General features: G+C 35.6%; 1 protein-coding gene across 7 annotated transcripts in view; it reads right to left on the minus strand.

Annotated features, from left to right (window-relative positions):
• The window catches only part of RABGAP1L (RAB GTPase activating protein 1 like), a 682,857-nt gene that overhangs the window by 583,864 nt on the left and 82,179 nt on the right, over nucleotides 1–16,814 (minus strand). For all 7 annotated transcript variants that reach the window (XM_073804143.1, XM_073804149.1, XM_073804154.1 and 4 more), the window contains 2 exons: nucleotides 14,389–14,546; nucleotides 13,017–13,127 (listed from right to left, as the gene is read on the minus strand). In XM_073804143.1, the coding sequence (XP_073660244.1) occupies nucleotides 13,017–13,127; nucleotides 14,389–14,546 (269 nt within the window). The remainder of the gene's footprint in view (nucleotides 1–13,016; nucleotides 13,128–14,388; nucleotides 14,547–16,814) is intronic.

Below are 16,814 nucleotides of genomic sequence, written 5' to 3' on the forward strand. Positions count from 1 at the left end.
ATTATGCTAAGTGAGATAAGCCAGACAGAGACATAAAACTGTATGATATTACTTATATGTGGAATCTAAAAATGTCAAACTTGTAAAAACAAAGAGTAAACTGGTGTTTACTGGGGAGTGGGGGAACAGGAGAGATGTTGTTTAAGAGTACAGACTTGCAACTAGTAGTAAATAAGTCCTAGAGATCTAACACACAGTATAGTGAATACAGACAACAACACTGTATATAATCAAACTTTCTAAGAGACTAGATCTTAATTATTCCAACCTCAAGAAGAAATAATTGATAATTATATGACATGACAGAGGTATTAACTACTGCTACAATGGCAATCATATTACAATATATAAATGTATCAAATCAACATGTTGTATACCTTAAGTTTACACAATGTTATATGTCAAATATATTTCAGTTTAAAAAAAACCAAACTACTACATTTGAACAACCTGGAACTCTCTCCTCTGCTAGGACCTGGTAGCCCCTTTGTCCATAACTATCTTGATTAGTCACCTTAAGTTAAATAAAGCTAAGTAAAGATCTTTTGCCATTGGAAAAACAATTAATTAAGAAATTATTATTATATTATAGAAGCATACTATGATTTACAAAAGAATTCAAAAAGAGCTCCAGTAGAGGTCTATCGATTGTACCAATGTCAATTTCCTAGTTTGTACATTATACTATAGTTATGTAAGATGTTACTATTGGGGGAAGCTGGGGGAAGTGTACATGGGGCCTCTCTATACTATTATTTTAACTTCCTGTGAGTCTGTAATTATTTCACATTTAAAAGTTCATTTGAAAATGAGCCCTGGGCTTCCCTGGTGGCACAGTGGTTGAGAGTCCGCCTGCTAATGCAGGGGACACGGGTTCGTGCCCCGGTCTGGGAAGATCCCACATGCCACGGAGCAGCTGGGCCCGTGAGCCATGGCCGCTGAGCCTGCGCGTCCGGAGCCTATGCTCCGCAACGGGAGAGACCACAACAGTGAGAGGCCCGCATAACGCAAAAAAAAAAAAAAAAAAAAAAAAAAGAGCCCCAAGACATCTACAATAAACTTAGAAAAACTTTTCACAGAAAGCAATGTAGGTTTTCATTGCTAATATGAAAAAAGTAGTTCTTAAGATACGATGCTAAAAAGGTAATAGTATTATATACATACCTCTGGAGTGCCACCACCCCCCACCACTGGGTGCCAGCGAAAGCTAGCAATGGAAGACACTGAAAATTCTGTCCTAATTACAAGTTCCAGTCCAAAAGCTCAGAGAAGATAGAAGCTTCCAATTTCTCATTCTCCAAAGCACCTGATGATGCCGATAACTCTATCAATTGTCACTTGAAACAACTATCAGAGAACAATGAAAGTATTTTGTATAAATATATCCTGTTTTTCTAAGGTAAAAGAGAGTTACCTTTCTACTGCCTTATATGAAAACTCAAAGAAGACAAATGAGTAAGTTCAAAAACAGCTTGTAAAATATTATGCAGGGGCTTCCCTGGTGGCGCAGTGATTAAGAATCCGCCTGCCAATGCAGCCAGCCAACACAGGTTCAAGCCCTGGTCCAGGAAGATCCCACATGCCGCGGAGCAACTAAGCCCAAGCACCACAACTACTGAGCCTGCGCTCTAGAGCCCGTGAGCCACAACTACTGAGCCCACGTGCCACAACTACTGAAGCCCATGCACCTAGAGCCCATGCTCCGCAACAAGAAAAGCCACCACAATGAGAAGGCTGCGCACCACAACGAAGAGTAGCCCCCAATCACCGCAACTAGAGAAAGCCATGTGCAACAACAAAGACCCAATGCAGCCAAAAATAAACAATTAATTAATTAATTTAAGAAATATATATTATTCAGACTTTGGATCACCCCACTAACTTTTGGTCATTTTCAGGATGGAGAAAAATGACGTCCATTAAGAAAAATTATTAAGACATCTAAAACTCGTGATTTTACATCTAGGCAACTTAAAGTCAGTGACTTGAGCTCCTTTCTAAATAAAACTATTTAACAACTTGCTAGGGTGAAGGCAAAAATAAGTGCTACATAAATTCAGCAAAAGACCCTCAGAATGGTCTAACAACCAATTATATCAGCCCCAAAATAATTAACAGTTCAGGTTCTACTATCTATCTACTTTAGGAATATCAAATCATATTAGAAAATTGCTTATTCTGTGAGAAGAAAAGAGCCCTAGGTGATTTTCTTTTTTCAGTACTCCACGGCTTGGAAACACTTTCCTCAAGAAAGTAACACAAGGAAAGGTACCTGTCAATCACTCATGCTATGAGGTATGGTACTTAACACTTCAACTTCTCACTATGTAGTGTTTGCTGCAAGCCAGAAAGCACAAATTAAGAACTGAAGCAGAATTTATTATCAAAACAGGCACATCTCTGAATCACTCTACAAATGATCAAACTGCTTTCTAATAATGATGTGTTTTATATTTTATATATATATATATATATATATACTTTAATGTATATGTAGACTGTACTCCCCAAAATTAGGATCAGATAAAAGTGATTCATGGAAATTCTTTCTTCCTAGTAGTAATGGCCCATGTTACTCAGTACAAACAGAGCTGTATACTTAAAACAAATCTAGTAATTATACTCTGCTTGCTGTATCAATACTTCATTCTGGTTCACACATCAAGCATCAGGGCAGATCCCTGGGAACAAAGTGATCTGACAGACATAAAACCCTGAAGCCAAAATTCTCTTCCCAACTAACCCTCCAAAAGGTCTGGAATTACCATCATTAGAACTCCACTTCTTGTTAGGGAGCTGTAAAGAGACCCATTTTCCAAATGTATATGGTATTATTTTCCCTGAATTACTTTATGACAAATTAAGAAGTAATACTTGGCAAAAATCAACTAGTCAGAAAATTAATACAGCAAGAAATGAAAAATTTCCCCCTCGCTTTTCGGGTATCTAGCAAAACCAGCAATCTATTCAAAGCATTGATGTGGGTGCTATATAATAGTGTTAGGGTATTTAAAATACTAAATAAAGCTTTAAAAATCCGCATCAATTTGTGGTATGTAAGAAAATCTTTTGCAGTATTTCTACACACGATGAGACCAAAACCCATGAAAATGCCAGCTGGAGAGGGACAGAGAAGATTGCTGTCTCCACTTTGGAAACACCAGAAAGAGAATGACCTGTTCAGATCTGCTTTAACATTTTAACTGGAGCCTCTCAATAATTAGGCTTAGGTTGCTCTTCTCACACATTTCAGATTACAATCATCTTGCTTTCTCCTCTCAGCTCTTATTGTTGGTCTTCTCATCTACAAATCTATCAGCTTTTCTCCCAGGGCACGGTGCCCCTGGGTTTGAAGTCACTGAACAATCACTTGGATGCCCATCTATACTCTCACTTTCAAATTCTGCTGGAAATACACCAAAGAATGCCAATCCATTTATTTTCTAACTGGTTTGATTAATTTTAAACTTAGCACGTAATCAAAATTTAATTGGGTACAGTCTCTAGAAGTATACACTCAGAAGTCAGATGGCCTTGGTTTAAACCCTGGCTCTATCAGTTCCTGGCCAAGTGACCAAGTTACTTAATCTCATTAAGCCTCTGTCTCATCTTCTGCAAAAAAAAAAAAAAATAGGGTAATAATTAAAATGTTTTCCTTACATGTTGTTATGACAATTAAATTTTACAATGGCCATCACACAAAAATGTTAATATTATTTTCTTTCTTACGTACAGTTTCTAAATAAAGCTTAACTTGTAAAATCTAACACAGGTGACTGAGAAAAGCAAAAGAACATTAGAAATTTTCAACATGTGAGAGCATTTTTCACATACCCTCTAAACAGGTTAGGATTCTATTAGGTGCAATGTTCTATTACTCTCTGCACATTACAGTGAATGTAGTCAATACTCTTAACTTTATAAAATTTCTATATACTTTTTATTCATTTACTCAACAAGTTTTTAAAACGAAGTAGAGAGTAAGAATATTTATTCTAGACCAGATAGACTTGGTATTTAATTGTATAACCTTGAGAAAGCTATTTAACCTCTCTGTGCCTCAGTTTCCCTGACTGTACAATGAAGATAATAGTACCTATACCTCATAAGTAGCACCTAGAACAGTGCTCAGCACAGAGAAAGTGCTAAGTAAGGACTAAGTAACTACAAAGCTCTGGTTCCTAGCACAGGGCTAGATACTGGAGATTCTGAGATAAATGACACAGTACTTGCCTTCAAAGGGGTTGAGACCAATAATCACAGTATAATTTGTCAAATATCTACACATGAGGAATGCTTGAACACTTGAATGCACAGAGAAATAGATTTTTTCATGATAAAAACTAATATTTTTAAAAACCAAAATACTGCAAATTAGCATTCAGAATGGCTGACGGGTACACTGCCGTTCAATATATTATTCTTTCTACTTGCGTGTATGTTAGAAATTTCACTTAATGGGAAGTTGTTTTTAAAAATCATTTTCTCATAAAGTAAGCCAAAATTATGTAATTTGAAGGATTTACTTTCACACCGATATCTTTATACCATAAATGAACTTTGTCAGCAGCAATGCTTTAAAAAAAAAAAAACAAAAAAACCAGAGGTTAAGAATTCTCATGACAAGACTGCCACCTACTGGATTACCTTAAATTCCACTACATACATTTTGTGATTTAAACACATTAAGTACCACATATAATCCAATAAAAGGCAAGAGTTTCTTTTTTGAAAAAACAAAGATAAATCGAAGTATTTAAAAAATACCCCATATCACAGGAAATTCTGTCTGCTATGTTGAACAAAGTATTCTTTGGGGAAGACCCATTAGCCTGAAGCAATCTCAAGTTAATTTTAGTTTGGATGTTTAGAGACAGAATGTGTGAAAAAGGAGGCAAAAACACTTAACAGATTTGGTAATTACTGCTGAGCATATGAACCCATAGTTGTTAAATATTATCATCGACATTAATTATATTAAAATAAAAGCAATATGTTAAGTGGTTATATATGGAATGAATTTTTTTAGCCATCTTAATGGTATACAAATGGTAGGTAAAATTCTGGCTTAGGTAGAATTTCTAATGATAATGATATATACTGATTCAAAAAGTGCTTTAACTCAAACAACTTGAGATAATGTGCTCTGGAAAAATGCCTTAAAATTATTCAAAAAGTAGCTTAAGTGATGATGAAGACACTAATGTGGAAGATCATTGTGGAGAGTCTGAATAAATTTGTCTTATGAACATGAGGGGGAAAAAAGCAACATTTCTAAGTTATTATGTATAATATATTTTAAATGTATGCATAAATGTTTATCTAAGTTAACAAAGAAAACATAATTAGGTATCTGACTATTTCACCTATATTCACCAAGGTTTCTATATTTAAGTTAATCCAAGACTGGATCAGACAAGAATTATGAATGAAAGCTAAACCAAGGAGGAAATTTTGATGAGAAGCAAGATATTTTCATGGGTCTCGCCACAAACTGCTTACTAGCTGCAAGGGAGGCGGGGGGGAAAAGGAATTACAATGGAGAAACCAGACATCTTGACTGGTAATCAAATTTAACATCACCAGAAAGGGACAGAGGGTTATCAAGCACCTCCAAATGTGATACACTGTGAAGGAGAGAACATCACCTATGCAAATAAACTATCTGAATTTAATCATGAGGAAATATTAGATAAACCCAAACTGAGCAATGTTATATTAAAAAGAGGGGAAAGGAGGAGTAGGAGGACATGGAGTTCATCTCTCTCCACGGATGCGGGGAAAGGAGGAGTAGGAGGACGTGGAGTTCATCTCTCTCCACGGATGCATCAGGAATATATTTATAGATGCAACAACTCTCATAGAACACTGGCTGAACACTAGCAGAAGACCTTGGACACCGGAAAGGACTGTAAAGATCCCTGCATAACTGGTACAAACAACTTGTGGGGGCTTGGTTCCTTGACTGGAACTTGGGCCTCAGACTCTGAGGTGGGAGCACCAAGTCCAGGACACTGGATCACTAGAGAATTCCTGGCTGCAGGGAAGATTAACCACCAAGACCTCTCACAGAGGCCTCTATCTGAATCCAAGACCCGGCTCCACTGAATTGCCAGCAGCCTCTAGCACTGGATGCCTCACATAAAACAACAAAGACAGGAACACAAACACACCCATCAGTACACAGACTACCTAAAGTCATACTAAGCTCACAGACACCCCAAAACACACCACCTGACATGACCCTGTTCAACAGGGGGAAGACTCAACTCTACCCACCAGAACGCAGGCACAAGTCCCTCCCAACACGAAGCCTACGCAAGCCACTGGACCAGCCTCACCACTGGGAGCAGAGCTAACAGAAGCAAGAGGAACTATGACCCTGCAGCCTAGGGAAAGGAAACCTCAAATACTGTAAATGAGACAAAATGAGAAGACAGAGAAATATCTTTCAGGCAAAGGAGCAAGATAAAAACACACAAGACTGAATAAATGAAGAGGAAATAGGCAAACTACCTGAAAAAGAATTCAGAGTAATGACAGTAAAGATGACACAAAATTTCAGAAATAAAATAGAGAAAATACAGGAAATGTTTAACAAGGACCTAGAAGAACTAAAGAGCAAACAAACAGTAATGGACAATACAATAACTGAAATTAAAAATATGCCAAAAGGAATCAATAGCAGAACAACTGACGCTGAAGAACAGATAAGTGAGCAGGAAGATAGAATGGTGGAAATAACTGCCGCAAAGCAGAGTAAAGAAAAGGAATGAAAATAATGGAGGACAGTCTTAGAGACCTCTGGGACAACATTAAGCGCACCAACATTTGAATTATAGGGGTCCCAGAAGAAGAAGAAAAAAAGAAAGGGTCTGAGGAAATATTTGAAGAGATTATAGTCAAAAACTTCTCCAACATGGGAAAGGAAATAGTCAATCAAGTCCAGGAAGTGCAGAGAGTACCATACAGGATAAACCCAAGGAGAAACACGCCAAGACACATATTAATCAAACTAACAAAAATTAAACACAAAGAAAAAATATTAAAAGCAGCAAGGGAAAAGCAACAAATAACATACAAGGGAATCCCCATAAGGTAAACAGCTGATCTTTCAGCAGAAGCTCTACAGTCCAGAAGGGAGGGGCAAGATATATTTAAAGTGATGAAAGGGAAAAACCTACAACCAAGATTACTCTACCCAGCAGGGATCTCATTCAGATTTGACAGAGAAATCAAAGGTTTGCATACAAGTAAAAGTTAAGAGAATTCAGCACCAGCAAACCAGCTTTACAACAAATGCTAAAGGAACTTCTCTAGACAGGAAACACAAGCGAAGGGAAAAACCTACAGAAATAAACCCAAAACAATTAAGAAAATGGTAATAGGAACATACATATCAATAATTACTTTAAATATAAATGGATTAAATGCGACAACCAAAAGACACAGACTGGCTGAATGGATACAAAAACAAGACCTATACATATGCTGTCTACAAGAGACCCACTTCAGACCTAGGGACACATACAGACTGAAAGTGAGGGGATGGAAAAAGATAGTCCATAAAAATGGAAATCAAAACAAATCTGGAGTAGCAATATTCATATCAAACAAAATAGTCTTTAAAATAAAGACTATTACAAGAGACAAAGAAGGACACAACATAACGATCAAGGGATCAATCGAAGAAGAAGATATAACAACTGTAAATATCTATGCACCCAACATAGGAGCACCTCAATACATAAGACAAATGCTATAAGAGGGGAAATCAACAGTAACACAATAATAGTAGGGGACTTTAACACCCCACTTACACCAATGGATAGATCACCCAAGCAGAAAATAAATAAGAAAACACAAGCTTTAAATGACATATTAGACCAGATAGACTTAATTGATATTTATAGGACATTCCATCCAAAAACAACAGAATAGGACTTCCCTGGTGGCACACTGGTTAAGAATCTACCTGCCAGTGCAGGAGACGTGGATTCAAGCCCTGGTCTGGGAAGATCCCACATGCTGCGGAGCAACTAAACCCATACACTGCAACTACTGGGCCTGCATTCTACAGCCCACTTGCCACAACTACTGAAGCCTGCAAGCCTAGAGCCCGTGCTCAACAACAAGGAGAAGCCACCACAATGAGAAAACCATGCCCCACAAGGAAGAGTAGCCACTGCTCGCCACAACTACAAAAGCCCACGCACAGCAACAAAGACCCAATGCAGCCAAAAAATAAATTAATTAATTATTTTTTTTAAAAAAAGCAGAATACACTTTCTTCTCAAGTGCACATGTAACATTCTCCAGGACAGATCGCATCTTGGGTCACAAATCAAGCCTTGGTAAATTTAAGAAAACTGAAATCATATCAAGCATCTTTTCCAACCATAACTCTATGAGACTAGATATCAATCACAGGAAAAAAAGTGTAAAAAAATACAAACACATGGAGGTTAAACAATATGCTGTTAAACAACCAAGAGATCACTGAAGAAATCAAAGAGGAAATCAAAAAATACCTAGAAACAAATGACAATGAAAACACGATGACGCAAAACATATGGGATGCAGCAAAAGCAGTTTTAAGAGGGAAGTTTACAGCAATACAATCCTACCTCAAGAAACAAGAAACACCTCAAGTAAACAACCTAACCTTACACCTAAACCAATTAGAGAAAGAAGAACAAAAAACCCCAAAGTTAGCAGAAGGAAAGAAATCATAAAGATCAGACCAGAAATAAATGAAAAAATAAATAACAGAAACAACAGCAAAGATCAATAAAACTAAAAGCTGGTTCTTTGAAAAAATAAACAAAATTGATAAACCATTAGCCAGACTCATCAGGAAAAAAAAAGACGACTCAGATCAACAGAATTAGAAATGAAAAAGAAGTAACAACTGACACCTCAGAAATACAAAGGATCATGACAGACTACTACAAGCTACTATATGCCAATAAAATGGACAACCTGGAAGAAATGGACAAATTCTTAGAAAAGCAAAACCTTCTGAGACTGAACCAGGAAGAAAAAGAAAATACAAACACACCAATCACAAGTACTGAAACTGAAACTGTAATTAAAAATCTTCCAACAAACAAAAGTCCAGGACCAGATTGCTTCACAGGCAAATTCTACCAAGCATTTAGAGAAGAGCTAACACCTATCCTTCTCAAACTCTTCCAAAATATAGCAGAGGGAGGAACACTCCCAAACTCATTCTATGAGGCCACCATCACCTTGATACCAAAACCAGACAAAGATGTCACAAAAAAAGAAAACTACAGGCCAATATCTATGATGAACATAGATGCAAAAATCCTCAACAAAATACTAGCAAACAGAATCCAACAGCACATTAAAAGGATCATACACCATGATCAACTGGGGTTTATCCCAGGAATGCAAGGATTCTTCAATATACACAAATCAATCAATGTGATACACAATATTAACAAACTGAAGGGTAAAAACCATATGATAATCTCAATAGATGTAGAAAAAGCTTTCAACAAAATTCAACACACATTTATGATAAAAACTCTATAGAAAGTGGGCACAGAGGGAACCTACATGACATAATAAAAGCCATATATTACAAACCCACAGCAAACATCATTCTCAATGCTGAAAAACTGAAACCATTTCCTCTAAGATCAGGAACAAGACAAGGTTGCCCACTCTCACCACTATTATTCAAAATAGTTTTGGAAGTTTTAGCCACAGCAATCAGAGAAGAAAAAGAAATAAAAGGAATCCAAGTTAGAAAAGAAGAAATAAAACTCTCACTGTTTGCAGATGACATGATACTATACACAGAAAATCCTAAAGATGACACCAGAAAACTACCAGAGCTAATCAATGAATTTTGTAAAGTAGCAGGATATAAAATTAATGCTCAAAATTAAGGCTCCCAGACTTCAGACTATACTACACAGCTACAGTAATCAAGACAGTATGGTTCTGGCACAAAAACAGAAACACAGATCAATGGAACAGGATAGAAAGGCCAGAGATAAACCCATGCAACTCTGGTCACATTATCTTTGACAAAGGAGGCAAGAATATACAATGGAGAAAAGACAGCCTCTTCAATAAGTGGTGCCAGGAAAACTGGACAGCTACATGTAAAAGAATGAAATTAGAACACTCCCTAACACCATACACAAAAATAAACTCAAAATGGATTAGAGACCTAAATGTAAGACCAGATACTATATAACTCTTAGAGGAAAACATAGGAAGAACACTCTTTGACATAAATCATAGCAAGATCTTTTTTGATCCACCTCCTAGAGTAATAGAAATAAAAACAAAAATAAACAAATGGGACCTAATGAAACTTAAAAGCTTTTGCACAGCAAAGGAAACCATAAACAAGACGAAAAGACAACCCTCAGAATGGGAGAAAATATTTGCAAATGAAGCGGCTGACAAAGGATTAATCTCCAAAATCCACAAGCAGCTCATGCAGCTCAATTTCAAAAAAATAAACCACCCAATCCGAAAATGGACGGAAGACCTAAACAGACATTTCTCCAAAGAAGACTTACACATTGCCAACAAACACATGAAAAGATGCTCAACATCACTAATCATTAGAGAAATGCAAGTCAAAACCAAAATGAGGTATCACCTCACACTGGTCAGAATGGTCATCATCAAAAAATCTACAAACAATAAATGCTGGAGAGGGTATGGAGAAAAGAGAACCCTCCTACACTGTTCGTGGGAATGTAAATTGATATAGCCACTATGGAGAACAGCATGGAGTTTCCTTAAACTAAAACTAGAACTACTATATGACCCAGCAATCCCACTACTGGGCATATACCCTGAGAAAAGCATAATTCAAAAAGAGTCATGTACCACAATGTTCATTTCAGCACTATTTACAACAGCCAGGACACGGAAGCAACCTAAATGTCTATTGACAGGTGAATGGATAAAGAAGATGTGGCACATATATACAATGGAATATTACTCAACCATTAAAAGGAACGAAATTGGGTCATTTGTAGAGATGTGGATGGACCTAGAGACTGTCATAAGAGTGAAGTAAGTCAGAAAAACAAATACCGTATAATAACGCATATATCTGGAATCTATGAAAATGGTACTGATGAACCTAGTGGCAGGACAGGAATAAAGATGCAGATGTATAGGGCAGACTTGAGGACACAGCGGGGGAAGGGGAAGCTGGGACTAAGTGAGAGAGTAGCATTGACATATATACACTACCAAATGTAAAATGGATGGCTAGTGGGAAGCTGCTGCATAGCACAGGGAGATCAGCTCGACGCTTTGTGACAACCTAGAGGGGTGGGATAGGGAGGATGGGAGAGAGGCTCAAGAGGAAGGGGATATGGGGATGTATGTATGTGTGTGTGTATATATATATATATATATATATATATATATATATATATATATAGCTGATTCACTTTGTTGTACAGCAGAAACTAACACAACATTATAAAGCAATTATACTCCAATAAAGATGCAAAAAATAAATAAAAATAAATATAGTATAAAAAATAAAAAAAGAAATAAGAAAAATAAAAAGAGGGAAAGGGATGTATTCTTGAAAAATGTCCATTTTGATGGGACTTCCTGGTGGCACAGTAGTTAAAGAATCTGCCTGCCAATGCAGGGGACACAGGTTTGATCTGTGGTCTGGGAAGACCCCACATGCTGCGGAGAAACTAAGCCCATGCACCACAACTACTAAGCCTGCACTCTAGAGCCCACAAGCCACAACTACTGAAGCCCGCGCACCTAGAGCCCGTGCTCCACAGCTAGAGAAGCCACCGCAATGAGAATCCTGCACACCACAACAGAGAGTAGTCCCTGCTCACCACAACTAGATAAAGCCCGCATGCAGCAATAAAGATCCAATGCAGCCAAAAATAATAGATAAATTTATTTTTTTAAAAAAAGTCCATGTTTTAAAAGAGAGAGAAAGACTGTGGAAATCTTTCCAAATTAAAGAAACCTAAAGGCATATGGCAGCTAAATGCAATATCTGACCTTAATGTAAATCCTAAATTGGATGGGGGGAAAGGATGGTATTGGGTTAACTGACAAAATTAGAGACAAATAGTAGGTTAGATAAAAAGTATTGTATGAAAGCTAAGTTTACTGAGGTTGATACAAATAATGTGGTTAAATAAGAGATATTCGTATCCCTATTTTTAGGAAATATACATTTCCTAAGGAAGTAGATAGGGATAAAACACCATGATGTATGTAACTTACTCTTAAATTGTTTAGAAAAACAATCACGTGTGCGCGCGTGTGTGCCGGGGTGGAGGGAGGGAGAGAAAGACTGAGACACAGAGAGAGAGAGAGAGATTGAGAAAGTGGGTGCAAAGCAAATGGGGTAAAATGTTATTAATAAGTGATTCTGAGTAAAGAGCATGCAGGTATTCTCTGTACTAGGTTTTTTTTTGTTTTTTTTTAAGTCTTCTGTAAGTTTGAAATTACCTCTAAATAAAAAGATTAAAATATTGCTATGTCTACTGCTAACAGAAAAATTAAAATATAGACATAAATATATAAACGCATGCAGACACACATGTGTGTATATATGTGCATGTGTGTTTATATATTTTAAAGATGTATCTCTTAAAAATTCTGATATCTCAGTAACTTAATGGACTTTTTAATAATCAAAATGAATGAGAAGTTAAGGTATTTGTCCTATATGTAAATAAGGGAGAGACAGAAAAAGCCCAAATAGGGTAGAAGCAGTTATTACTGATAAAACAAAGCCATTTCATGTTTATTTCCCCCATCAATTGACATTTTCAATGAACTAGTTATATCTAACTTATTTAAGTGGGGAAAGCATTAGGTTTCTCATTCTCATTTTTAAATGGAGAAACTGAAGCATGGTGAAAAGCCACAGTAAGTAATACAGCTGAGATTCAATAGTATGTCTCTTGAAACACAGTAACAATGTCAATACAAGTTTTGGTAGCATTTAGGAGCAAGCTGCTTACCTTTCAATAGCTAATTCTTTGTTAGAAAGTTGCTGCACTGTAATCACAACCTTCTTCTCTATTCCTTGTTTTAATTTGAAATAAAATTTATCTCTATCCTTAGGCACAGGACTGAAATATGCAAAAAGAAGAGGAATTAACAATAATTAAAAACAATAAAAAAGATCTCTCTTTCAAGGTTAGAATAAGCCAACAAACTATTTAAGCAACAACACCCTTATTCTTAAGATATCCTAACTCATCCTGCCACAGAGTAACTACAAACTTTACAGTCAGCAAAACAGAGTTGTTATTAATTTTTAAACTGGGTTTACAAGAGCCTTATAATTTACCCCTAACGAGATTAAAAACAAAACTTTTTAAATGACATCATTTCAAATTTTAATTTTTAAATTTTAACACATTTAGGAACATGGTTTATTTAATTACTTTTAAGACTGTCACATTTCTGGTTTAGCTGGTTGCATGAATGCCTTTAACACAGTGAAACCCAAGGCAAAAATTGAGAAGAGCTTACTTTTAAACATCTAGAGTTTGAGATGACTGTGACAAATCCAAGTAAATATAAATAAAAGATGAACAAAGAGGTACAGATCAGGGCAAGTTAAATTCTAGCCTAGGCCAGACTGACAATTCTCAAGAATTAGTTCATTAAAACAATAAGTGTCTAAAAGAAACAAAACAAAAACAGTTTAGTGTCTAAAATATAGGTTGCCTTATCTGAAAAGGAAAAATACCTTTAGCAACTTATTTGACCTAAGACTCAATTTCTGTATCTGTAAAAAACAGGTAAAATACCTACCTAACAATTATGGTTAGAAACAAAGGCAAAGTAAAGGCCCATAACTGATCATTAAAGAGTATAACTGTTTCCTATTATCTGCCTATTTTTGAACTAAAGAAGAACATTCCAAATACACAGCAGAAGGAAATGGTTAATTAAATGATGGTCAAACCATACAATATACTACTGGTAACCATTAAAATTGATTTTAAGAATATTTTAATTGAAAAATTCTTATATCATGAAGTTAAAAGAAAAAACTATATATATATATACAACTGTATAAAAATACACCCTAGAAATCAAATATTAAAAGTGATTGTGGCTGACAAAACCATAGCTTTTTATTCTAATTTTATTATTTTACTAAATTTTCTACAGTAAATATCAGTATTTTAAAATATTAAGAAAATAATTTACATAAAATATCTGAAAAGCATGACAAAAGTGAACCATGCATTCACCAGTGAAATATTTCTTTATCATCCTAAAGCTTTATACCAACATTGCATATTCTGGAAACTTTAAATTAGCCAATATTATATTTCAGACACAATACCAATTTTTAATCTTTCCAAACAACCTCACCTAAAGTTTCCTTTTCCATCATCTTCTTTTACCTCCAAGGAGACACTGAAGGTAAATACATCACTGTCAGGGGTAGGAATAACTGAGTCTTTAACGTCAGATACTTGTCTAGAAGACCGTTTGAAAGCTGTACAGAAACTATACAAAATTCTGCTTACCTAAAAGAATAAAAATGGAAACAATATTAGACAAAGATTTAACTGCATTTTGATAAAATGCTTTCCTAATTCTTGAATCCATAATTTCCCATGGTCACAATGCTCTTTAGCAGATAAAGTAGATATAGTATAAGCATATACACACACACACACAGAGTTTGTAATATACAGTGTGTATATATACATAGTATAAGCATATATACACACACACAGTTGACCCCTAAACAACATGGGTTTGAACTGCACGGGTCCCCTTATATGCAGATTTTTTCCAACAGTAAATACTACAGTAATATACAAGCCATGGTTGGTTGAAGTGGTAGATGCGGAAGAGTGGATAAGGAGGAACCGCTCATATGGAAGGCCAACTATAAATTATACATGAATTTTTGACTGCACAGAGGGTCAGCGCCCCTACGACATGCCACCCCCCCAGCCCCAGCGCACTGTTCAAGGGTTAACTGTAGTTTGCTTCTTTCAATCTGGCATTTAAACACCAAAATAAAGACATTTAATTTAAAGTCACAAAAGAAGCTGTATATATGTATAGATGTTTCTATGACCCCTAAGATACTATATTGCAATGAATGAAGCCTAAGATAATTACTAGAATGATACTGGCATCTAAACCTTCCCAATAAACACACACAAACAAGGTTTTAGCCCAAGGTGTCAATTTCTCTTTTCACTTCTCTCAGCTTCAGTGGGCTAGATCCTGAGGCATAGAATAAATACTGTTTTTTGCAAAAAGAAAACATGGTAGCATGATTTAAAGAGCTTCCAGTATTGTTACTCAATGTTGTTGTTGTATAAATATGTCGTAGAATGAATGAATCCTGAAATGTTCTTATCTAATTTATTAGTATTAAGCCACCCTGGTGACTTTATATACACACACATATACATAAATATATGTATGTGTGTATATATATGGATGGCTTTTACTCCTCCCCTAAAGTGGAGGAGTACTCTACATCCCACACTCTTCCAGATGGTATTATCTTCCTTGGTTCCAAAAGAAGCATCATACCATCTCAAACTTGTCTGCTTCAAACACAAAAGAACTTCCAAATCTCTCAGGCCCCTCATGGGTTGAACAAATAAAAACAAGATGAAATAAGAAGGGTTTGAACAAAGTTCATGTTTTCAAAATCTCACACTGGGAGGTACTAGTAAAGAAACTTCTCTGAATATTAAATCCTTCACTTTAGATAAAGTGAATTCAAATTATTCTTTGTATTAATCTAGGATTATAATATTTTATAATTTGCTTGAAATAAGAGCACTCATTAACAGTAGAATTTCTTCAAGTATGGGGGTCTTTCCTCAATATTCTATTTTTATTATATTCATACATTCTACCTTTTCTCACACATACATACTCTATCTAACACATTCAAAGGTCCTCAAACTTCCAATGGCCACACTTACATCCAGTAATCAATGACTACCCTAAACTGCCTTTTCAGTGCCAAATCAATAGTTTTCTAAATTAACTGACTTACACAGGTTAACTGTATAAGAATGCTGCCTGCCAGCCTAAAGTTCAACTTCAATCAATAGCATCATATTTGTATCACTGCATTCGTAAAATTTTTTAATATGTTAAAGTTATCTCATTATAATTTTATATAAATGAGTAACAACAAAGCAGCAAAGGATTCATATTAATAATAACTGTAGACCTCAGATCTTATACAATTAAGACAATTATAAGTTCACTCATTCATTCAACCAATACTTTTTGAGTGCCTTCTGTGTACTAAGTATTATTCTAGGAGAGAGGGATACAGCTGTGTACATGGAGCTTTCATTTCAGCACATGTAAGTTGAATGTGCTTGGGGTGAATGGGAGGAATCATTAGGTAAGGCAAAAACAGATATGTTCAGCCTCAACTGGACCCTTATTGGACTTAGCTCAATAATTTAAATGTTATAGAGGAAAACAGAATCAAAGAACATGCTAGAAATAAGTCACTGAAGATTATGCCTTCAAGGTAAAGTGTAAACAGGAACTTTAAACTATTTTCAGTACTTTGAGTACTGCCTACTTCCTAACTCCAAATAAAATGTGACGTCTCTTATTTACATTTTATGTGTATTTAAGAAAACATTTTTAAGCATATTTTTAAGAAAACATTATATGTGAAAACAGAATACCTGTACTTAGTTTTTGATACATTAGTAAAGTTAAACCCCAACCCTATTTATTATTTTTTCTTCTCTCCTATATTCTTCTATTTCATTTTCTTTGTATCAGAGCTGTCC

This window comes from Tursiops truncatus, chromosome 1, assembly GCF_011762595.2.
Source record: "Tursiops truncatus isolate mTurTru1 chromosome 1, mTurTru1.mat.Y, whole genome shotgun sequence".
In the NCBI taxonomy this organism is placed as follows: Eukaryota; Metazoa; Chordata; class Mammalia; order Artiodactyla; family Delphinidae; genus Tursiops; species Tursiops truncatus.